This window comes from Colletotrichum truncatum (genome assembly GCF_014235925.2).
Source record: "Colletotrichum truncatum strain CMES1059 chromosome Unknown Contig_0007, whole genome shotgun sequence".
Taxonomy (NCBI): domain Eukaryota; kingdom Fungi; phylum Ascomycota; class Sordariomycetes; order Glomerellales; family Glomerellaceae; genus Colletotrichum; species Colletotrichum truncatum.
Window position 1 is genome coordinate 1,449,791 of NW_027222404.1, and position 24,007 is coordinate 1,473,797.

Sequence of the window (24,007 nt, forward strand, 5' to 3'; positions counted from 1 at the left end):
TCCGCACCCCGCATTCTGGAAGACTGATAAGCGATTTCATCATAATTCTTCGCTTGACAAATCTAATGTTCATTGCTCAGTGTTCTTCTCAAAACAACCATCCAGTTCTTTGACTGGTAATTGTGTTTCGCTAACAATGGCACGCAAACACCACGTCGGACCCTCAACCTCCCGCTTAAAATGGTCCAACTCGACTCCTCCAGTCTGCACCGTTTCTCCAGGGGAGATCGTAACATTTGATCTCCTTGATTCTTCCGGCGCTCAAGTAACACCATCTTCCACAACGTCCGACTTGTCAAGTCTAGATCTTGCAACTTTTGATCCCATCTTCGGACCAGTGTACATAGAGGGCGCCAAGCCCGGCGATGTTCTTGAAATCGAGGTCCTCTCGCTCGAGACAGGCGAATGGGGCTTCACGGGGATATTCCCCAACTTTGGCCTCCTAGCTTCGGAATTCCCGGATACACATCTTTTAAAACACTATACGTGGTCGAACACCGACAGCTCTATTACTTTCAAACCAGGGATCAAGGTTCCCCTCCGTCCATTCCTGGGCGTTGCGGGCGTAGCACCAGCTGAAGACGGCGAGTTCTCCACCATTCCGCCTCTCGAAACAGGAGGCAATATAGACTGCAAACACATAACCCAGGGCACAAAGCTTTATCTTCCTGTAAGAGTGTCTGGAGCTCTGTTCAGCTGTGGTGATGGGCATGCAGCCCAGGGAGACGGCGAAATCTGCGGTACGGCGATCGAGACGCCAATGAAGGCCACCTTGCGATTCAACGTTAGAAAAGACATGCCATACGTTACAAGTCCGCACTACGACACTCGCGGCTCATCACACGGGAGTGTGCAATCTGATCTCGCCGTGTATGCTGTTCTTGGTATCGACTCAGACCTATTGGAGGCAAGCAAAAAGGCCATGAGGTCCCTCATTGCATACCTGGTTTCAACAAAGGACTTGACGAAGGAGGAGGCATACATGCTCTGCAGCATCGCGGCGGACTTGAAAATCGCCGAGATTGTAGACTTGCCAAACTTTGCTGTCTCGGCCAGCATTCCATTTTCCATCTTTGAGGATGTATAGTCTATCTACTTTTTATTTACAAATGATAATGGAAATCCAATTCCCAGTCACCAGTCTTCACTTTTCGCTTGTCCTCAATCTCCCCGCTTGCAATCTTCCTCTTCATCTCGTTGCAGCGGCGGATGTATAGCCACTTCACAATGACCAGTATTTGCGCCAGACCCAACGCCGCGACTGAGAAGGCATTGCCCAGCAGATACGGCGCCGTGCGGTAAATCTGTCCCGCGACAATACCCGCAGAGTTACCTATGGCAAGCTGCATTCCAATGGCCGTGGCACGACGGTAATGCGGCGCAATATTGACGTTGAGCCACGTCAGGTTCAGTCCAGGACCGTTGTAAACCGCCACGGCACACAGGAAAGTACCAAAGAACTTGACGCCATTGCTAGTCGGGCAGATGATGAGGATATAACCAAGGATGCCAGGGATGTTGGCCAGAAGAACAAAGGGACCACGGATACACATGCGATCGGAGACGTACGCCACAGCGAGGAATGCAATACCGCCAAAGATGTAGACGGGAATACTAAGGTATTGGGCCTCGATGCTCGTGTATCCCATGCTGACGATGATGGAGGGAAGGAAAGTGCTGAATCCGTAAAGGAGGATGTCTTGACAGAATTGGATGAGACCGCTTTTCAAAACAAAAGTCAGCAGGATATTCTAAACAAATACGCAAAGGCTTTGCGACGTACCTGAGATACAGCTTCGGATCACACAAAGCAATCTTAACTTCCTCCCAGCTAAAGTCTTCGCTGCCCATGTACTGAGCACGCTGCATCGCTCGTACTTTCATCATCTGCTTCTCCTCGGCAGTGAGAAAGTACGCATTGCCGGGGTCGTTCGGCAGTCCCCACCAGATGATGGGCGCAATGATGACGCTGAAGATGCCTTCGATGATGAAGACCCATCGCCACCCTGCATATCCAGCAATGCCATCCATTTTCAGGATGGAATACGCAAGTAAGCCGCCAAAGGCGCCCGCAATGGCCGTGCAGACAAACAGATACGAAACCCTCTTCGCCTGCTCGTCTCGCTTGTACACCATTGTGAGATACAGGTTCAGCGCGGGAAACAGGCCGGCCTCGCATGCTCCCAAAATCAAACGGACGACGTAGAGCCCTGCAACGTTCGTGATGAAGCCCGAGAAAATGGTACACAGCGACCAAATGACGCACAGACTTGTGAGCAAGATTCGCGGGGTCATCCACTTCATCATGATCGTCCAGGGCGGCTCGAAGACGACGTAGGTTGCGTAGAAGATGGAAATAGCCGTCGAGAACTCCTGAGGGGAGGCACCAATGTCTTCAGGCATGCCGGCCACCTTGACATTGCCGATGTTGGTTCGGTCGAGGAAGCAGGTAAGATAGACGAGCCTGAGTTTGAAAATAAGTATGGAACCTCTCACCAAAGGCAAATGGGGACTGATTCTTACATGATGATCGGAACGAAGAATGCGTCGAGCTTGAGTAGGAGCTTCTTTTCCGCCGCAGGATCAATGGATTCCAGCGCCGTCGTGCCGCCGTTCGACTCGGTACGGTCGACATCGCTTCCAAGTCCCTTCTCTGCTGCCCCGCCGGGCGCGTCGACGGCCGTTGAGATTGTTGTCATCGCAGGACAGGAGTGATTTTACTCCAGCAACAATCAAGACAAGTCGTGGTGATTGCTGGCACGAACACGCAGGTCAATTGGACTCGCAAAAAATAAATTCTTTTTTTCCAGAACCAAAACTTCTCCTGCAGGATCCCACGTTAACATCAAGAAGGGAGAGGTCGACTTTATCTTTCATAAACACTGCACTAGACCCTGCTGAACGGATAAGGCTCCAATAGACCGGAGGCTATCTCCTGACGACCCCAAAATCCAGGCATGGGCAGACGGATCGTTGAATTCTAACGTAACATCGTGGGGGAAAATGCGGAGGGCATGTCCTTGGCTGGAGGTCAACATGCGCTATGGCATGGTTGCCCTTGAGATCGGAGGTCTTCACCGACCCCTGACGTGTGCGGGGGGGACTTCCCCCCCCACCTAACATGATGTTGCAGATAACACCGGTCCCACCGACCGGCTTCGGAGTGGCTCTCCTATCATCCTTCGCGTGGCATGTTCTGTTGGAACACGAGCTTGGAGGTTTGAGAACCATTTAGGCGTGAACGAGGGAGGCCAGGCTGCTGGAAAGAGCAAAAGATTGCCATTGGAGGTCTCGGCTCTTGTCTGCCAGCACGGTCAGCTGGTTGCTTCCCAGCCACCCGGTATGATGTCAGGATGATACCCTTCGGCATGTTACCTGATCGAAGGGGCGTTTTTTACCGCCTTAACACATCCTGGCCTTGCAGGTCCCTGAAAATTACCAAATGTAGATCACTAAAAATCATCACCAAGTAGCGTAGGCTTGGTTTTTCTTTTCACAATATTTACGTTTTGGTACGACAGAGGTTTTCATAATCGCCTGGTAACATTTATTTCATACATCCATCCTATCATCTGCTTGGGCCATGCCAGCTGTCTGAGTCCATTGCGAAAAATCAAAACTTGCATCCATGGCTGGATCAGCGAAGCCTTCCTCCCAAAGACTGAAATCCATTACTGTGCTCCCGGTTTCATCATAGAAAGGCTCGCCTAAAGAGCTGGTATCTACAACAGGAAAAGTGACACGCTCTCCAACCATGCCATGACTCAAGGGGTATCGCATTGCCAAGAGGTTTCCTTGGCCATCTTCCATACTGACTGGCAACATGGCCACCGCCGGTGGGACAAGCCCGGCGGGCACGAGTGATTCAGTTGGGGGAAAGTTGATTGGGAGCGGAGCCAGGGGTTCAAGTTGGGTGTTTACCCCATGCATAACGGCAGAGCGCAGGTTAGCAAGGAGCTCGTACCGGGCCCCCATATAACTGTTCCCCCGTTCGCCCATACCTCGTAGCAGGTCGAGACCGGCGTTCATGGCCAAGGTGTTTGCAGAATTGGTTGGAAACGCTACGCATACCATAACAAGAACTATAGCCGCGGAGAAGACGTGTTCTCCATCCATGTATCCATACGTTGCTGTGTTCGTGAGCTTTTTTTTTTTTCTTTCTTCAATACAAGGCCCAGCAGCCAGAGAAGAAAATACTTACCGACAAGATCCCTTTGCGCTGCCACCGTCATCATGTTGATCGTATCTTGCGCCGCACCAATACACATGTCAATTACTCTCACGGTGGTTTGTGACAAGCCTTCCTTCCAATCTCGCTCCTTTTCTGCAGGCTCGTTGTTGCTTCGGATTCTCTGCAAGCGTTTTTGCACCACATGGAACAGCAACGGCCTTGCCGTCATGTTGATGCATTGGTAGTAATGGGCAAATGTGCTCACGCTCTCCCGGCTGATGCTAAGACGAGCTGGGTCAAACCGCAAGGCGTCTGGCAAATCGCGGTTCCACTTGGAGAGACTTTGAGTAATGCCTTGGACTGACTCCATCAAACGCTGTCCCGACTTTGGAGCTGCCTTGCTCGTCTTGCGATAAATAGTATTGTGAATTACGCCAAGTATTCGAGAGAGTTCAGTGTAGTGCCTTAAGACCACCGCAGGACAATACTCCGCCTCTCTGGAAAGCCTCGAGGGTAGATCAACGCCAATGTCTTCATCTTGGATGGTAATGGGGTTGCCGGATTTCACCGACAAGATACGGTCCAGACTGTAGACTGACCACCACACTCGACGTCTATGCTCGCGGGTATCGCCATCTATTGTATCTGGGTCCGCATCCTGACTTTGTAACGAGTTTGATGCTGGGCTATAACCAACTTCATGGTGTAAACCGAGAGATATAGCCATACGAAGAGCCATACCGATATAAAGAAAAGCAGCATCGCGACGGTTCATATTCTGCATGAAATAGCCGATCAACGCTAGGGTTTCAACACAAAGTATTGACCCTTCTTCGTGATTGTCGGGAAGAAGGTTTAAGGCGTGGGAGAAGTACTCGAAGCCCGGTGGCCCTCTGAAGTCAACCCATTGATTTACCGAGTAGAGTTGACCAAATGCCAATATGATGAGAACCTTGGCGTAGGAGAGGCATGCTTCTCTGTCGGAAGCGTCCGGCGGGCCACGGTATGCCTCAACTAGCAGTTGCTCAAATTCCTCCCTCGGATCTGTGAAAGAAAATATGGTACCGATGTATGTATACTGCGCAGCAAATAATCTTCGCGCTATATCGATCGGCGGTAGTCGTACACGCGTCCTTGCCTTCTCTCGCCGCGAGGGCAAAGCGCTTGGCTCGTAGAAGTTTGGGTTGGCATCTAAACTTCCATCGTCGCCGTAAAACCCGGACAGCTTTCTCACACTTCGCAAAAAGTTGTCCGAAGACCCAGGGCCTTTGAAGCCTGTACAACAATCAACATGATGTGAAGCAAACGTTTCAGTATCTCTGCTTACTCGTTGAAGGTTTGTGGACACTAAGTTGGTTGAAAGGCTCAAGTAAGGGATGCGCGTCTTCGAATTCCTCGTCATTCTCATCGCCGGGATTTCGTTGAGATTTCGTATTGACCGCACTCTGGGCTTGGAGCAGCAATGATTCTGTTATAAGCTGTGAGTCGTCTGAAAATGATGGATCGCAGTGACTCTGGCAAAGACTTACCATCATAGGCTTTGGCCTTTGCTTCTAATTCTCTCAAGTACCTATTTGCTGAATTAGGCCTGTGTTTGGGGGCTACATTGTTGAGACTCACGACTCTGTGATTGTGATCTTCCTTGTCTCTTCATAGGTACAATTCAAGTTGCTATCACGACATCTTGAACAAGTTGGCTTCTCTTTCGAGCAATATGACCGTCGTTGACGGCAATTGAGGCATCTAAGTCACAAATTTGAGAGGCCATTCATGTACACATGTTTGATAGTAAGGAGAGCAAATGCTTACGCTACCGGTCTCGTATTACCACTGTCGACCGCTTGAGAGGAAGACACTGAGGCAGTTGCCATCTCTACACTCAAGCTTGATGATGTCTGGTCTGTCACTTGGTTCTTTCAGCAGTGGAGATGAAGTCTCCCATGGTATGGTAAGTGGAGTGGGCCGTTGGAGACGGGCGAGTCTGTGCTCTTCATGAATATGGAGTCGTTGACAAATAGAAACTCCTTGATAGCTGGGGTATTAACGCGGGGGAAACACGCTGTTGGGGTCTTCGGTTCGTTGAACCTCGTTTGGAGATAGATTGCAGCGTAGACACTCCTGAGACGCCGAGATGAACACTCATCATTGCGTATTAGTCGAACTGGAAGATCGGGATTTAAGGCGATTTTCTCCACATCTCCCAGCCTCCATCAACGACGCTAAAGGGCGACTAAAATGTGTTCATATTACGACCCGTGATGGAGGGTGTGGTCAAGGCGACCATTGGGGGGGGGGGATAACCTGACCAATTACCCACTTATTTAAATGAATTATGGGTCTATCTGACCAATTTTATGATTGGCTGTATTGAGGTGAAGTGGGTCCACCTGACCATGGAATTTTTAATCGGTCAGGTGCACGGACCAGTTACTGATTGCGTCCCACTACTGATTAGGGTGCATACCCCATATTAATATTTAAATCCCTATTCTATTCTGATTCGCTTCCTTTTCCCTCCGTAACCCTTTCAAATCGTATGCGCCCCCCCCCCCCCCTGGCGCACCGATTCCTAATTACTTCCGAATCAGTTCAGAAATCCGACATCATGCCTTCATACAAGGATTCTGTAAGTACAATGGAATCGGTTTAGGATCGATTCAGAACTGATTCAGAATCAGGACGATTACAAGACCTACAAAGAAGGTCTTCTCCAGGGCGGCAAGAACCACCGCATGGAGGATCTTCCTCCCTTCGAGTTCAACGAGGTAAGTGATTCAGAAGCGATTCCACAACGATTCAGAAACAGTTCTGAATCGATTCAGGCTGGCGAAGTCAAGCTCGCCCCTGGCGAACTCTACTGCCGCTGGGGTGGTAGATCCAGCAGCATCACGTGCACCAAGGTAATTCAGAATCAGTTCCGGATCAGTTCAGAACTAATTTCGAATCGATTAGACGGAGCGGTTCTCGAGCGAGTCGAACCTCAAGAACCACATCAAGAAGCACAAGCTCGACGGGGTCCCGGCCAAGGTTAAGAGCCGCAAGTCCGGCGCGAACTCCGTCGAGGAGAACGATGATGCAGCTGGTAAGTGATTCTGAACTGATTCTGTACCGATTCTGAACTAGTTCTAAACTGATTATGAATAGAATTCTACGACCGCATCCACGGCATCGCCATCGGCGCTCGCGATGACAGCGAGCTGCAGACTCCTTCCAAGAAACGGAAGGCGCAGACCCCTCCCCCCCTTCTTGCCGTGCCCACGCGCAAGCGGGGCAACCAAACTGTGGTAAGTGATTCTCAATCGATCCGGAATCCTTTTGGAACCCATTCTGCATCGATTCTGCAACAGATCAACTTCGCCGAAATGCGTCGCGCCGCCGGCTTCCCTGCCAAGGGCAAGTGCACCCACTGCACCACTGCCCGCAATGCCAGTAAGTTTAGAATCAGTCTTGAAGCAGTTCAGAACTAATTACGAATCGATTCAGAATGTCCTCCCGCCCTTCGCGATCAGGAATGTGAGGTCTGGGCCCGCTTTGAGGATGATGAAGAAGATGAGGCCTGAATCAATTCAGGATCGGTTTGGAACCAGTTTGGGACTTCTTTCGGGACCGATTTGGAACCGCTTTAGAATCAATTCTTTATAGATACCCGGGGCGTTCGGTTTTTAAGCTTTTTTTTAAAAAAAGCATTTCTAAATCAATACAGAAATGATTTAGAATCGATTCTCTACCTATCCTATATGCTATCAAAGTCCTAACCTTCTCCGCCGCTCTGCTAACTCTAGTTCCTTTTCTTGTAGTTCAAGCTTCTGTTTTTCAACTAGAAGTTTTCTTGCTTCTAATTCTAATCGCTTTTCTTCTAATTCTAGACTTTGCTTCTGTAAGTCAAAGTCATCTTGTTGTCCCTGTCTGATTTCGTTTCTTAAGTTAGAAATAGATGTTCTTTGGAGAGTATTTGACCTAATAACCCAGAAGATGAAGCATGGGAAAGACGAGGGGATCGATTCCGAATCGCTTCTGAAAGACTTCGGGATCGATTCGGAATTGAGGATGGACTTCTTGAATTAGTACCCCTTGAGGGACTAGACGTAAAGAGTCGGGTTGATAAAAGCCTTTCAACACGTTCATTATCTAGTTGCTCACGGGATTCCCTCTGGCGTTGGCGTTTAAGTTCTAAAATAATTTAGAAATAATTATTAATAAATATTAAAGTATTTTTAACTTACGTAAACGGCTTGCAGCTGTATTATAACGGCTAATAATAGAAACATCTTTCCAGGAAAGCCGGATTCCTAGTGTTGTAAACACTGTATCCTGCTCTAAAAGATGGCGATCGTATTCTGCACATCTAAGTACTTTTGAATTAGTTCTCAACGCATTCCAAACCAATTCCGAATCAATTCAGAAGGGATTCCAAACTTACTTCTGGATACATGTAAGTAATGGTAAATACCGATTACTCCAAGTATATGAGGCTTCATGTAAAACCTCAACAGTATTTGTATTAGGTATGAATTGACTCCAATCTGATAAGGGGATTTTAGAGCAGTTCTGATTAAGTCCAGCTGCAATTGTTTTTCGGGCTTTATGTTGAGCCCATGCTTTTATTTGAGGTTCAGCTAAGTAAATTAGTTCCCAAGTGATTCTGAAGCGATTCGGAAGCGATATAGAATTGTGGGAATTGCCGGGCATGGTTGTACTGAATCTGTGATGTAATTAGTTCTGAAGTAGTTCGGGATCGATCCCGGATCGATTCAAAAGTAGTTCGTTTACCATTCTCCAAGGCGATTTAATATCCTCCTCATTTAAAGTCCTTATATCAATAACATAAAGGACTCCATTCTCACTTGTTTCTGGATATTCTATAAATGTAGGTAGAAAGATTACTTTTTGAGCAAGTACATGAACATCCCTGAGGCTATTATGCCCAGAACGGGTTGCCTCTGATGAAACAAGTGTTGGAGGTATTTCTGAATCGGTTTCGAGTTGATCCTGAATCGATTTAGAACTAATTCCAAAGTCGTTCTCATATATCCCTACCTCCTCATTTACTGGTAAGCCAGACTGGGCCTGGGCTGGTAGTTGATAGTAAAGATTTAAGTCTTCTTCAGCTTCTGCATCAAGACTAGTAGGTTCTAATAGAGGACTTATTCCCTCTAGGCGAGGGAAGAGATTTTCAATCGATTGAAGAGCCATTGTAAATCGATTCGGAACGGATTTGGAAGCGTTTAAATGTCGTATGTTCTTACAAAAAGTATGTCAAGGGTGAGGTTTCAAACCGCGCTAAGGAATTTCAACCTGACCATAGCTAACTAGCTGACCATGGTCAGCTGATCTCAGGGTAGCCCCACAAATCACAAAATAAGTGGGTAATTGGTCAGGTTATCCCCCCCCCCCAATGGTCGCCTTGACCACACCCTCCCCGTGATGTTGCTTTTGCCGATGCACGGACCAGAAAAGTCCGAGGATAAGCCACAGGGCTTATCACCCGGCCCGGAGATGATCCGCAAGATAGCCGTGACCAATCGTAGCATGTCGATACGCTGACCCGGTCGGGGACCCACTCCGACGGCTACAGTCGGGCGGTTGCCCGTTTAGCACCCCGCGACTCAATCCCGCAACCTTTCTCATATCTCGCAATTCCACTCCTGCATTCGCCATCATACCTTATCAAGTATCGGACAATGTCTTGTATTTCATTGGTAGGACTGCTGATCGGGGACCCACTCCGAGGACCTCCAAAGCCAAATGCCCAGCTTGGCAATCTTCTCCACGCAAATGATGTCCGATTCAAAGGCCGATACGGAGTCGCGATTCTGGTGCGGCGGAGTGAGACGCCTCAATACCTTTGCGCATCGCCATTATGCGTGAAATTCCCGCCCACAGGTTCCAAAGGGAGCCAATGGTAGAACGAGAAGAGCTAGCTGCAGGGACCGCCCGTCTCTTCATCGCAGTCTCCTTCCGAAACGCCATTTTACCGATGTAAACGGCAAATTGTTACGCTATCACGACAAGCTTGTCTTAAGAAGCATTCAACGTATAAACATTTAGTCTTAAGCATCTCCGAATGGTCAGCTTGCCTTAAACATTTGTCTTGCCATTGTCTTGAATCTTTCTGATACCCCTGTCTCTTTCCCTTAACATTACTTGTGTGCGGCTGCCGAAGAGCCGCCCGCCATCACATACAACCATGACTGTCAAATCACATCGCATTCGCATCTCAATCGACAGAGGCGGCACTTTCACCGATGTCCATGCCGCCATTCCTGGTAGGGAGGATATTATTCTCAAGCTTCTCTCTGTCGACCCAGCCAACTACCAAGATGCCCCGACAGAGGGTATCCGAAGGATCCTTGAGCTGGTCACGGGGGAGACATTGCCAAGAGGCCAGCTCCTGGACCTCTTCCATGTAGAGTCGATTAGAATGGGCACGACAGTAGCTACGAATGCTTTGTTGGAGAGGAAAGGCGAGCGCGTTGCCCTTATCACGACCAAGGGGTTCCGTGATTTGCTGGCAATTGGCAATCAGTCAAGGCCGAACATTTTTGACCTCTCAGTATCCCGGCCAGAGGTTCTCTTCGACGAGGTTGTTGAAGTCGATGAGAGAATCACCATGGAGGACTATACCGAAGATCCGGCATCTGTCAAGACTGCTGTCGAATCTGGTAGCAGCGAGCTGGTCGCCGCCATCACTGGTGAGACCATCAGAGTCCTGAAGAGGCCAGACCTGGCAGAAATCAAGACACAGTTGGAAAAGGTCCGGGATCAAGGATTCCGCTCCATCGCCATTGTTTTTGTTCACTCCTACGCCTACCCAGATCACGAGCTCCTGGTCGGAAGGTTAGCATCAGAAATGGGATTTTCTGTGACGTTGTCATCGGAAGTCCAGCCCATGATCAACATGGTGCCTCGTGGCATGTCGGCTGTTGCCGATGCATACCTTACACCCGTCATCCGACAGTACATCGACTCAATCTCTGCTAACTTCAGGGGCGGCTTCGCCTCTGCTGCTACCAGGATCGAGTTCATGCAATCGGACGGCGGCCTCGTAGACTACCGGAAGTTTAGCGGCCTCAAGGCTATTCTGTCCGGTCCTGCTGGAGGTGTTGTTGGTTATGCGCAAACGTCATGGGACAACGAGGAGCGTCGGCCTGTTATCGGCTTCGACATGGGCGGCACGTCTACCGATGTCTCTCGCTACGCTGGTGTCTACGACCACGTGTTTGAAACGACGACTGCTGGTATTGCCATTCAGTCACCGCAGCTCGACATCCACACCGTTGCTGCTGGTGGCGGATCCATCTTGACATGGAGGAACGGCTTGTTCAACGTTGGTCCTGAGTCTGCTTCTGCTCACCCCGGCCCGGCATGCTACCGCAAGGGCGGCCCACTTACCGTGACGGATGCCAACCTATTCCTTGGCCGACTTCTCCCGGAGTACTTCCCCAAGGTCTTCGGTCCCAAGGAGAACGAGCCCTTGAACCGAGAAGTCACTGCTGCAAAGTTCTTGGAACTGACGAATGAAATCAACAAGGACCGCGAAGCTTCTGGTCTGTCCCTGCTGTCGCCCGAGGAAGTTGCTCTGGGTTTTCTGAAGGTTGCTGATGAAGGCATGGCTAGCCCCATCCGTGCCCTCACTGAGGCCCGCGGATATGAGGCTGGCGTGCATCATCTCGCCTGTTTCGGTGGTGCTGGTGGCCAGCACGCCTGCTCCGTTGCCACTGTTCTTGGAATTTCTCGTATCATCATTCACAAGTACTCTTCGATTCTGTCAGCCTATGGCATGTCACTGGCAGACGTTGTTCACGAGATTCAGCGACCTTCCGCCATTGTATACTCTGACGAGACCGCTGGCAACATTCAGCAGCAGCTCGAAGAGCTATCATCCCAGGCTACGCTTGAGTTGGTGAAACAGGGCTTCGCTGAAGACCGCATTACACATGATGCCTACCTGAACATGAGATATGCTGGATCGAGCAGCTCCCTCATGATTCTAAAGGGTGCTGACTGGAACTTCAAGACGGAGTTCGAGGAGGCTCACCGACGTGGCTTCGGCTTCCATTTCCCTGAAAAGGACATTATTGTCGACGACATCCGTATTCGAGCAACCGGTGCAGCACACGCAAAGGTTGAGAAGAGCCCCTTTGCCCAAATGAAGGCTGTCGAGGGTTCAACATCCGCCACTCCCAGTCCTAACGGCACCAACCGTGTCTACTTTGATGGACACGGCCATGTCGACACTGCCATCTACGAGCTTCAATCCATCCCCATTGGCGCCCGCATCACTGGTCCTGCATTGATCATCGACAACACCCAGACGATCCTGGTCACGCCATCGTCAACGGCGACTGTCCTCGACAGCTACGTCGTCATCGACAGGGCGCTCGAGGAGGTGGTCGCCAAGACGAACGGCGAGCAAGAGGAGTTTAGCCCTGTTCAACTCACTGTTTTCGGTCACCGCTTCATGTCAATTGCCGAGCAGATGGGTCGCACCCTGCAAAAGACAGCCGTATCCACCAACATCAAGGAACGTCTTGACTTCTCTTGTGCCATCTTCAGCCCGGATGGCGGACTTGTTGCAAACGCCCCTCACGTTCCCGTGCATCTCGGCTCTATGCAGTTTGCCGTGCGCTACCAACACAACCTTTGGAATGGCAAGCTTAAGGATGGCGACGTTCTCGTCTCAAACCACCCTTCCTGCGGAGGCACCCATCTTCCCGACATTACTGTCATCACCCCTGTGTTTGATGGCTCAGAAATTGCATTCTACGTCGCATCCAGAGGACATCACGCGGATATTGGCGGCATCCTCCCCGGCTCTATGCCGCCGACGTCTTCCGCTCTCTGGCAGGAGGGCGCGGCAATTGAGTCAACGAAGCTGGTTAGCGAGGGCCGCTTTGACGAGGATGAAGTCCGTCGTCTACTGCTTGAGGAGCCCGCCCAATATGAGGGCTGCTCCGGCACCCGAAGACTGCAGGATAACCTTTCGGATCTCAAGGCCCAAATTGCTGCGAACGCCAAGGGTATCGCGCTAATCAAGGCTCTCATCGCGGAGAACGGCCTTGCCACCGTCCACCGTTACATGTACGCGATCCAGCACACTGCCGAACACGCCGTGCGTGACTTGATGCAATCCACCCTCACCAAGTTTGGCACGGAGCCTCTCGTCGCTGTCGACTACATGGACGACGGAACACCCATCTCCCTCAAAATCACAATCTCCAACGATGGTTCCGCAACCTTCGATTTCACCGGCACCGGTCCTCACGTCCTTGGCAACACCAATGCTCCTATCGCCATTACCCATTCCGCCATTATTTACTGCTTACGCGGTCTTATCTCTTCTCAAATCCCTCTGAACCAAGGATGTCTGGCACCCATCAACATCATCATCCCCGAGGACAGCATTCTCAACCCGGGCGCCGGCCTCGCTGTCGTCGGCGGCAACGTCCTGACCTCGCAACGTATTACAGACGTCGTCCTCAAGGCGTTCCGCGCCTCCGCAGCCAGTCAGGGCTGCTGTAACAACCTGACCTTCGGCACAGGCGGCAAGGACCCCGTGACGGGCGAGCACAAGGACGGCTTCGGATACTACGAGACCATCGCCGGCGGCGCCGGAGCGGGTCCTACATGGGTCGGCCAGAGCGGCGTGCACACCCACATGACCAACACCCGCATCACGGACCCCGAGGTCTTTGAAAAGCGGTACCCGTGCATCCTGAGACGGTTCCAGCTGCGCGAGAACTCGGGTGGCAAGGGCCGCAACAGGGGTGGCGACGGCACCATTAGGGAAATCGAGTTCCGCGTGCCGGTCCAGTGCTCTATCCTCAGCGAGCGCAGGAGTCGCCGGCCGTATGGTATGGAGGGCGGAGGCGACGGAGAGGCTGGCCTGAACTTGGTTGTCGTCAGGGATGACATGAAGAACGGGCAGGAGAGGGTTGTCAACTTGGGCGCCAAGGCAACGACGAAGCTTCGCGCGGGTGAGAGGGTGATCATCCAGTCGCCTGGCGGAGGTGCCTGGGGGGCTCCTGTTGTGGCGAACTGAAAGGACAAAGGGAAACATCCATAAACGCATTTACAGGAGTTATTTATCAATTGGACATTTGTTGTTAGTCGATGCTGCGTAACATATTGGTCGATCTGCGTTTTTTTGGTCCAAGGTGAGTTTCCAGCTGCTTGAACAGGTCGTGAGCCATCTCTGGTCTTACATGACTCAAAGTATCCGCGTAGCGAGCTTAGAACTCTGTAAGCTTTACTGTATGGCCTATATCCGCCGCTTCTTGGGTTTCTTCAAGTTAGTCGTTCCGTTGCATAGATCACAAGCTGATATCTTGTTTATAAACTGATCTTCCTTTTATTCGTAGCAGCAACGCTAATCCTTCCCGACAAGCCCAAAACCTTATTCACTGCGTTTCAACTTCGCTTTGAAAGGCTGATCGTTCTGTCGTCAGCTTGAATTTCCGCATCCGGCGACAAGAGCGCACTGGTGTAATGGGGCGGAAGTTAGTCGATGGCAGTAGTACAAGTGCGGATAGATTTCACATGTAGCCAGAGTCTTTGATTGGCTTCTAGGTTTGTGAAAATTGTAAGCCCCGGTATTGCATCTTCTTAGTGGCGATTTAGCTTGCCACCTGTTGCAGCGCGAGGCAAAAATCACCGATAACAAGGATCATTTGTGAGATCGTAATGTGTGCAGACTATAATCTGCATCTCTGAATTATACCCAAACTCATACCCAGATGTGCCGTACTTATACACAGAATTAATTGTATGCACAAAACTGAGTCCCCCCGTAGCAGTAAAGAATACCAAATGATCGCTTCATCAAGTCATGATAGCCCTCCAGCGCCCAACCCTCAACGCATAGATCTCAGCCGTGTTTTGCAACCGAACACGTTGTCTTCCCGTGCATATATGCGCCAAAGATCTCTGGTTGAACTAAAGCATCCGTGTCCTTTGTTGGCGATGGCATCGAGTAGGACTGTTGTCGATAGTATGAGCATGCAGTACCTCCGCCCCGCCCGAGTTCGAGGTCCTCAGAGTCGCGGCCGAACCCGGCTGATTCCGTGGTTACTTCTACTTTAACCTCGTGCGTGACAAAGATGTTGCCCATGCTGAACTTGAGGATGGGCCAAAAGACTGGAAGACAAGCGCATATCGCTGCCACGTCGATCTCGAGGATGGCAAGGACCATGGGAGTTGGGCCGTACCATGTCGGGTCGAGGGTTGGATACGTTCCGGCGCGAGAGTGGATGAGAGATGCAAGGCGCCAGGCAGAGAGCATCAGTACGCTATAGTTGACGGTCAGGAGACATGATCATGGAAGTACGGTGGGCCCGGGGTTCACTTACACGCTTCCCAACAAGAAAAGGCCCAGCACGCTTTTGCGGGAGTTCTTGTGAGTTTCGCCGTTGAAGTACAATGGCAGTGGAAGGGCAAAGATGACGCAGTCGAGGATCATGTTGCTCATGGCGTGGCTCTCATAGGTCCGGATCAGCTCTTCTGCTACTTGTGCACCAAACCCCCATCGGCCTACAACTGGCAGAGTCCAATCCCAGTATGCGCGGACGGGTAGGCAAGGAACCCAGCCCAGGAAAATGTACGCAACCCCCCACAGTGAGGTAAGTACGAGAACGATGATAGTAAGGGTTCGAGATTTGGACCCCTTTTCGAAAGCTCGCAGATACTGAAGAAGAATAGCAATTTTGATAAAGCAGGTTGACATCGGTAGTGTTCCGTTGCAAAGGTAGAATATCTGTGGGCTGATGAGATTTGGTACCACGTTGATTGAAACAAATCAGAAGTATACCTGGAAATACTTTGGCAAATCAAAATGTAACTCGGGGAATTGCAAAAGATGCTCTCCGAGCCCGTAGTCAGTTACTAGTGTCGAATGTTAGTTTCTCTGGACGAAAGGTAAATGATGATGTAACGTACAAACGCATGTGCCAATGCTACCGATTGAGAGAGATATCTTGGAGAGGTCATGTTAGTGTTTGGTTTTCCCCATTGGAACTTTTCCCAAGTGATTCAATCAAGACTTACCATAAGTATCACAACGAAGAAATCATCCCAACCCGCGGCCTTCACGATGAAGAACCGACACCACAACCTCAATATCGCGCAAAGCCAGGTGAAGACCTTGGATTATTTGTCAGGATTCAAATTGGCATATGCTAGATACAACTTTGCGCTCGGATGGCTTACTAGAAAAGATATCACAATGCCAAGCATCGCACTCTTGTTATTCATCAAAGGCCTTTCCTCTTGGGAGTTGTCAGCTTTCCCCAAGAGGTCGAGAAAGTTGGCCATGTCGTTGGAGGCCCACCCGGGGGAAGATACGGGACGGATATGGCTAACACCACTTGTGACACATCAGTTCTGTCTGTTTTTGATATGAAGAACCGGGTTGTAGTAAGCAGAGAGACAGGTTTTGCCAAGTCAAGACATGCAGAGAGAGTGGAATGTCATCAGGAGAATGACGAATCTGAATGTGCGAGGGTCCTGGACCTTATGCGATCAAGGCTGTGGTAAGATCCGGACAGGGCTGTGTAGATCAATGACCCGGGACTAGCATGGTGCTTTCGCCAAAGAAGCGCGGCCGCCGGGGGCGTGCTTGTGTCACACAAGCGTCGAACGTTTCTCGGGTTCGCGAATTACGAGACTATGACAATGGCTTTTGCGGGCGTTTGTACCCCGCTCGTTATTCTGCCTGGGCCGTATCTTAGTTCCGTGGCGCAAATTATGCAAACTGCGGCGTTTGAAGAAACTGATATGCCAACGAACAAAACAAAAACCGTTGTTTGATCTAAACAATCATCTCTTTCCTAGAGCGTTCACAATAATCTCATCCCGCCCTGACAATGTTCATTTTCCGCTGTCTGTAGGAATCAAGAACATCAAAACACTCTCGTCAACTGACGCTCCGACTAACTACGAGTCTATCGGACTTTCAGACTCCTCCACTTGCTCGCGAGAATACTCGCGCCGAATATAATGTCCGTGTAGAACCCGAAGAACTGGTTCTTCCACTGCGCCTCGAGCTGGGACACAGAAATCTCCAGCGCTTGATTGGTTTGGGTTGTGGTTTGGATGTGGCTTGCCCCAATACTTGGTCCGTTGTGGGGAGCTGGAGGATATTCTGGACGCATCCGGGAGTTGATGTGGCGGATAGGTCTTTGGGACCGCCGGTTTGGGATAAGAACGTGTCTTGCCTGCCCAATACTTCAAGGGGCCCATATCTATTCGATCAAAGCAAGGGATAGCTCCCCACATAACAAGCGAGACATGTTCTCTTGTTCTTCGACAGGCGAGGCGATATTCCCAAATTCTGGAAGCTAATGGTTAGAGATGCCGTCTATCGCTGATCTGGACGTTTTCGGACAGATCTTTGGTCTACAAACTGTGGCTACGGCGAAAAAGGTCCAGACGGCATCGAATGCAAGCGATGTTCTTTTCTCTTTACTCGAAGAACCTAAACGTCATTGTCCCCACGTCGCTTTTAGACAAACTTCAAACTTGGCCTTCCGCCATCTTTGCGTTGCCAGCCGTTGTGGTTGATTTGAACTGTTCCGGCTTCCTGAGCTTCCTGACTGTCTCGCCAATACCTCTCCTTCATGTGGTCCATTACGGACCGCTGCATAAGGACCATCGCATCCTTTGAGGCTACCCGTCAATTATTGGCTTAAGCTCGGGCGCAAACACCTAGACGTTGCCAGGGGTCCGAGACTCTCTAGAGGACCCTTGGCTATTCGTTTGATTGTTCGGTATTTGTTTGCGACTTGGCGGCGTTGAAAGTGCCTGATTGCTTGCTTGTGATTATGTCCAAGTTTGTTTGAGCTTTGTTCCTTGCAGATGGCAACGCATGTATGTTGTGCCTGACATGACAGGATTGAGCCAAGCCCCTATTAGCTGATGGGAGGAGGATGACGAACAATTTCAACGTCTCGCTATTCCACTAGGAATGTTTGTCTCATTGCCCACACCGTCTACATGAGTTAGTAATATTTCATCGCATTCAAAGAAAGAGTACTATGGCCTTGTTTAACACTTTTCTCGTCGGTAAAAATGAATATCCAATCAGACTGGGCTTATGAAGCAAACTTGCAATTGACTTTAACGTGGTTTTATTTCAAATGTGATCAAGAGCTGACTCATGGTCTAATTCCTCCGTACCCTCAGCAGGTCAACAGCCAATGGACTGTGCGCCTGCCAAAGTCTTGACATGCATCATTTCTCATAATCGCCTCCCGAATCTAATACATTCGAATTCCCAAATCAGGCAACTCGCGACCATCGCGGGGTTCTACTCCGCTCACGAGGCAGACTCATGTTTGGCCCGTTACATCACATCACATGACAGCAAACCATTTAGCTGGATCCTGCAAGCTCTTCCTCGAGCTTGTTCAGCTCGCTCATCAAGCTGTGCACGGCCTTCTTCTGGTCCTCACTGGCAGGGAGGTACGGCCTGCGGGGGTCGAAAAGCTTCTCCTGACCGGCGAGACCAGCACGCGGCGCGGTGAATACCGAAGCAGCATACTTGATGGTTGCGATGCCGGCCTTCGTCGCCTGCTCCGCCAGTGCGGCCTTCTGGTGCAGCGCCAGCGCCTCGGTGGACTTGCCCTCGGCGTGCAGCTTGTAGATCTTGGTCGTCACACGGGGGAACACGTTGGCAAAGGCAGCGATGCAGCCTGCGCTGCCAACGGTGAGACCGCCAAGCAAGAAGTCGGACTGGCCTCCGTAGGTGGCAAACTTCTCGGGGGACAGCTCGGCCGAGAGACGCACAATCTTGGCGACGGCTCCGCAGGTAAGCTTGACACCCACGATGTTGTCATACTTCTTGGCGTACTTTGCAATGGTAGCACTGTCCAGGTCAATGCCGTTGCAAACGATGGGGAAGTTGTAAATAACAATAGGCAAGGGCGAAGCGGTAGCGACGTCGTCAAAGAAACGGTCAATAACAGCGGGTGTGGTCTGCTTGCCGAAATATGCCGGAGGCAGGACGAGTGCGGAGTTGGCGCCGGCTTCGGCGGCGTCGGAGAGAAGCTCCAGAACCTGCTTGGTGGAGTGAGCTCCGCAGCCGGCCATGATGGGGAAATCGGGGCCGGTGGCCTTGCGGGCGGTGGCAATGAGAGCCTTGCGCTCCTCACGGGTGAGGAGGAAGGCCTCGGCGTTGGTTCCCAGGATAACGAGGCCTGCGAGGCCCGTCTTGGACAGGTAAGAGTAGTACTTTGCTTGCGCCTCGAGGTCCAGTTCATCAGTCTCGGGGTTGAAGAGCGTTACTGCGGGGGCCCAAACGCCCTGAGGGGGAACCTTGGTGCGGGACATTTTTGCAGTAAAGTGTAGCTTTGTGTGTGTACTGAAGAGGGGTTTCTCAACTGGTTCAAGTCAAAACTTGTATGGCAAAACGAAGTATGACTGATAAACGTTCTGAGTTGTATGTATGTTTGTATATTGTGATGAGATTCTGCAATTAGTTGAGGTGATGATGAGGCTTTATGAACAACGTGGTCGGGGGGGTGGCCGAGGTTGCTGCTTTAACAACCGGGTCTGTATCCGTTAGAGGGTAAGTATCGGATAGCTGAGGTGACTTCAGATATCCGTACCGGATCTTGATCCGACTCCCCACGTTTGAGGCCGGTCTCGGCCGCGCAAGGACAGGGGTATTTCCGGCCGAAGCCCGACACCTTTTCCACAGATATAATTAACACGGCGGCCCCCGCCCGTAGCGCTGCAGCCACACAGCGCACGTTTTCAGTCAGCTTTCGGCTTGGCGGCCATTGGGTGTGCCCTTTCCAGCAATCATAGGAGAGTATTTAGCAGCCTGCAGCGCTAATTCTTACTGACGGATTTCTGCAACACCAAAAGATGTCACCAACAATTCTGCAGAGAAAAAGATAGGCCCTTGCCAGGGATCGAACCTGGGACCTCTTCCAAGTTGTGTGTAGGTGAACAACCCTAAGGAAGAATCATACCGCTAGACCACAAGGGCTTGTGATGCTTGCGTGCCTGTGATGGCTCGCTTGGGTGGCGGGGCGGCGGACAAGCCGTGATGAAGCGACGATGGGCTCGATGGGGTCCGAAGCCCTGGGAGGAATTCTGCTTGAGAGTTGAAGGTCGAGTTTTTCCTTACGTTGTTCACAAAACCATCCCTCGGCCTCGTCAACAGGTTGTCCCGTTCACTCAGAACCAAGGCTGCCGACTGTCGTCAGCCGCGTCACAATGTTAACATGCACCCAGCGCGTTCACCTAGTACCATGGTTGCCGCAAGTAAGATAAGCCACAGTCTTTCATATATGAATAGAATGGCGCGGCGTTATAATAGATGCGCGTTTCTACTGGAAATGCAGAACTACCTTTACTGTGGGCAAATTCTGGCTGGGGAAACCGGGCTTCTACTGACAGCCAGCATTTCCAGCTAACCGATTCCTTGGACTCCTGGAGCATCTCTAGACTGTGAAATAAACCAGCCAAGATCGACAACAAATTTTGTCATGAACATTACACCAAAGGTTGATAATCGTCATTAGTATTAATCCTGCCATCAAAGGCGCAAGCTACCTAAGTGGGTCGCGAGATCTATCAACCAACAGTCCGCTTTCGTCACGAATGTCTGTCTTCACATCATAAATCATCCATCCCATCATCTCGTTGACTTAAACCCACTCAAAGATGATGCTATCCCATAGGAAGCCTCTCCACTGAGTGTATCTGGTAACAGTAAATCCAACAGTGTTCTTTCCCGCCTTGAGAATGTCCGTGTCGACCTTGTACTGGAAGAATCGCCACTCTCCGCTAATCTTTCCTGAGCGATACAAGGCAGGATCACTTGTCAGCACATCTTTGCTCAACGAGTCGTAAACATGTCCATTGACGTCGATGTCGAGTGCACCGCTCTGAGAGTATCCAGCAAGTGATACGCTTAGCAGTGCGGTCTTGTTGGCAGCAATGTCGGCCTCGGGAAGATCAAACTCAATGGTCCACTTTCCAATGGCGGACGACGCAAAGTACCAGTCCGAATCCTTAGACTCGCCGACGACAAAGGTCAAGTTAGCAGGGCTGTCCGCTGCGACACCGTGCTGGTACGGCAATCCGCCATTCTTGAAACCCGTGGCCTTCTTATCGAACTCGCCAACCTGGAAAATGCGCTTGCTTTTGGGGACCTCCCACGAAAGCTGGCCGAGGTTCACGGTTTTGTCCTTGACGACGGTCACGGGAGTCGTGAAGTTTGTGTAAACGTCCGCCAGCTTGGCACCGTTGGACCAGGCGTAGACTGCGTAAGAGCCCGTGCGGACGTTGTCGAAGGAGAAGCGGCCCTTGTCATTGGTGAATGTCGTGTAGTAATAGTTCTTTCCTTGGATAGAAGGGCGAATTGTAGTGTCGGTATCACCAAGGAACACAGCTGCATTGGAAGCCGGTCGACCGTCAGAAAGGGTAAGAGCTCCTTGGATGCCGCCACGGGAGTGGTAGGCTGAGTCCTTGAACCAAGAATAGGGTACATGTTTGACTTCCTTCTTGTGCTGCTGAGCTGCGTCTGCAACATCACCATTGTTCTGGTCATGAGGTCAGCTACGTATTGCATTTTGAACTTTGCTTTTAAGGCCACTCACCAAGTACCACAGCCAAGGTCCCCAGACTTTGCCAGCGGGTTGAGCGACCTTCTGGCCAACTCGAAAGTGCGAAGTGTCCTGAACGACATTGAGCTGGACAGAATCTCCAGTCTTGGACTCTCTGTGGATCTACTGCAGCATTAAAACATGGGATGTAAATACGAGATATTGAATCTTTCTCACCGTCAATGTCTGACTCAGGTGGTCGCTGTTATAGTACTCGGTGGTAGGGTGAATGTACCAGGAACCAGCTTTCGGCCCATAGATGCCGTAAAAGTCGCGGTCTCTGACGGCGTTCGACCAGTCGTACTTCGTGATGTACGACCCGTCAGCCAACTGCCAGGTTTCATCCTGGACGTTGGTGGCGTTGGCATACAAGGAGAAGTCAGGCAACGGCTCATCCTTCACATGGGTACGGCCGTTGGGGAAGTACTCTGGCGCCAGTCTCCACAGGGTCCGAAGGATGCTGATGTCGGGCAGGGCGCGATTGACAAAGTACTGGTATGCGCCAGTCAGGTCATCGAAGATGACCCAGTGGAAGTCACCGGCGGTGGCGGAGAAGCTGACGTCGATGTAATTGGTGCCGCGCGACGCAATGGTGGCATTCGTGAATTTGAGATTGTTTTCACCATCTGCAATATGTTAGACATTGAATCGGAGCATGGAGTGAGGAATACCCACCATAGCCGATATAATGACCGACAGCAGAACCCACAAGATCAGCGCCCGGTACACCATCCCAGAACAACTTGGTCGCATATAGAGAGCCCTGGGTCAGATTCCAGTGATCATTTCCAATGACCCAGGTAGAGTCATTAATCTGTTCCAAGAAAGGGCCTTTGCCAGCGCTGACTACTGCAGTAGTCAGCGCCCAGGCGGACAGTCTAGAAATATGCATTGTCGAAGCGAATGAGATCTCGAAAGTTGAATATGTGAGTCCTCCAAAACGAAGCTGGTTCCCACCGAGATCAAACAGAACTACCCAAAATCCACACCTGGCATTTTGAATGCTAGGAAGGCCGGCTTTTATACGGCACAGCTCGAAATTAGATCAGAAGCCGTCAATTGAAGCTTTCGCATGTTCGGCAGGAGCCGACAGCGTCATGCGGGAGTTGTATTGCTAATGGACCCTCAGTGGGGGAGAAAATATTGATAGACGCATCGAAACCTGTCAATTCGTGATAAGCCAAAATTCATCATGTGCACTGTCACCAAGGTATGGATGGTGCGTATGAGAACACAGTGTTTCCATAGACCAGGGAAATTGGAGCTTCTTCTCAAACCATGTAGCCTTGCCGTAACTTCCGCAAGGCCCATGTCTAGCTCTAGTCCATAGTAATGACACCATTCGAGAGAACATTTGTGGTTGGTGGCGCTTGCAAATACCCCTACATTAGACGCCATTAATGCATGTCTTGCACCATCGTTAAACCGACCATTTCGGTCCATCGGCCGAGGCCTTCACCCCACCCAACCTCATGATAAGGCGAGAGTGATCTTCTATCTGCAAACTTTTTTTGTTCTCCAGCCATGAATGGAAGGTTTCTACCGTAGATTATCTTTTTGCCGTCGCGTCAATTGATGCCGATTGATGGTATCACATCACCCCTGTCCTTGCTTAACTTTTTACTTTGCCCCATTAATCCAATTGGCTCCCACATCCAAACTACACTTTCTAACAAAGATCCTGACGATTGCTAGGCCCTTGGAATCTGTTTCCTTTCGGAGTTCAATTTTGGATTGTACTCGGCTGTATCTTTTTCTTTTTGGAGTCGAGCCCATCACACGTCGATGAAAGCTGCTTCACTAATAGAAACCCATATTCCATCACAGAGACCTGCTATGCAGGGATTGCTAGGTAGAATCTCAATAAACTTATAATTTCGATCTATCATGCTCGTCATCAGAATGTCCAAGCTTGGAGCGTGGATTGTGCCTGAAGCTGACTCGTGGTCTTTCCGCCTTCCAGCTTCCATCTAATTATCAAAGCAGTGTGGATGCAATTGAAAATACAGGCAGAAAACTTTTGCTCAATCTAAACTAGATCAAACCGGATATCTGAGAGGAATCAATGACTTTTTTTTTTTTTTTTATCAACATTGATATTTGAGATACCCTTTGATTGATGACAGTAGTATGCCTTGCGGGATTGGATCAGCATTCTGGCTTTTGGCTGTTATGAATCAATGTTGACCAAAAGGGGGCATCGCCAGGGTAAAGTCCTGTTGAG

The 24,007-nt window shown here is 50.4% G+C and overlaps 8 protein-coding genes across 8 annotated transcripts; 3 read left to right on the forward strand and 5 right to left on the reverse strand.

Moving 5' to 3' along the window:
* Positions 1-136: 136 nt before the first annotated feature.
* Positions 137-1,087, forward strand: CTRU02_210821 (acetamidase formamidase; the record flags this gene model as incomplete). Its single annotated transcript, XM_036721937.1, has 1 exon — positions 137-1,087. The coding sequence occupies one exon, from the start codon at positions 137-139 to the stop codon at positions 1,085-1,087; it is 951 nt and encodes a 316-aa protein (XP_036586309.1).
* Positions 1,088-1,103: 16 nt separating this feature from the next.
* Positions 1,104-2,699, reverse strand: CTRU02_210822 (MFS transporter; the record flags this gene model as incomplete). The annotated part of the gene is made up of 3 exons (XM_036721936.1): positions 1,104-1,722; positions 1,784-2,464; positions 2,524-2,699. 3 exons carry the CDS (start codon positions 2,697-2,699, stop codon positions 1,104-1,106), a joined length of 1,476 nt encoding a protein of 491 aa, XP_036586308.1.
* Positions 2,700-4,082: 1,383 nt separating this feature from the next.
* On the reverse strand, positions 4,083-6,042 carry CTRU02_210823 (C6 transcription factor (fungal specific transcription factor); the record flags this gene model as incomplete). Its single annotated transcript, XM_036721935.1, has 5 exons — positions 4,083-5,446; positions 5,499-5,639; positions 5,701-5,741; positions 5,792-5,914; positions 5,981-6,042. 5 exons carry the CDS (start codon positions 6,040-6,042, stop codon positions 4,083-4,085), a joined length of 1,731 nt encoding a protein of 576 aa, XP_036586307.1.
* Positions 6,043-6,776: 734 nt separating this feature from the next.
* CTRU02_210824 (uncharacterized protein) lies at positions 6,777-7,731 on the forward strand (the record flags this gene model as incomplete). Its single annotated transcript, XM_070205518.1, has 7 exons — positions 6,777-6,797; positions 6,850-6,936; positions 6,994-7,071; positions 7,124-7,253; positions 7,316-7,455; positions 7,519-7,600; positions 7,655-7,731. The coding sequence occupies 7 exons, from the start codon at positions 6,777-6,779 to the stop codon at positions 7,729-7,731; spliced, it is 615 nt and encodes a 204-aa protein (XP_070060761.1).
* A 2,627-nt stretch (positions 7,732-10,358) lies between these two features.
* Positions 10,359-14,213, forward strand: CTRU02_210825 (hydantoinase b oxoprolinase; the record flags this gene model as incomplete). The annotated part of the gene is made up of 1 exon (XM_036721932.1): positions 10,359-14,213. The coding sequence occupies one exon, from the start codon at positions 10,359-10,361 to the stop codon at positions 14,211-14,213; it is 3,855 nt and encodes a 1,284-aa protein (XP_036586304.1).
* An 825-nt stretch (positions 14,214-15,038) lies between these two features.
* On the reverse strand, positions 15,039-16,480 carry CTRU02_210826 (uncharacterized protein; the record flags this gene model as incomplete). The annotated part of the gene is made up of 6 exons (XM_036721931.1): positions 15,039-15,459; positions 15,520-15,923; positions 15,978-16,051; positions 16,106-16,142; positions 16,214-16,309; positions 16,376-16,480. The coding sequence occupies 6 exons, from the start codon at positions 16,478-16,480 to the stop codon at positions 15,039-15,041; spliced, it is 1,137 nt and encodes a 378-aa protein (XP_036586303.1).
* A 2,058-nt stretch (positions 16,481-18,538) lies between these two features.
* On the reverse strand, positions 18,539-19,495 carry CTRU02_210827 (4-hydroxy-2-oxoglutarate aldolase, mitochondrial 2; the record flags this gene model as incomplete). Its single annotated transcript, XM_036721930.1, has 1 exon — positions 18,539-19,495. The coding sequence occupies one exon, from the start codon at positions 19,493-19,495 to the stop codon at positions 18,539-18,541; it is 957 nt and encodes a 318-aa protein (XP_036586302.1).
* A 1,328-nt stretch (positions 19,496-20,823) lies between these two features.
* CTRU02_210828 (rhamnogalacturonate lyase) lies at positions 20,824-22,675 on the reverse strand (the record flags this gene model as incomplete). The annotated part of the gene is made up of 4 exons (XM_036721929.1): positions 20,824-21,720; positions 21,778-21,906; positions 21,961-22,409; positions 22,459-22,675. 4 exons carry the CDS (start codon positions 22,673-22,675, stop codon positions 20,824-20,826), a joined length of 1,692 nt encoding a protein of 563 aa, XP_036586301.1.
* Positions 22,676-24,007: the final 1,332 nt, after the last annotated feature.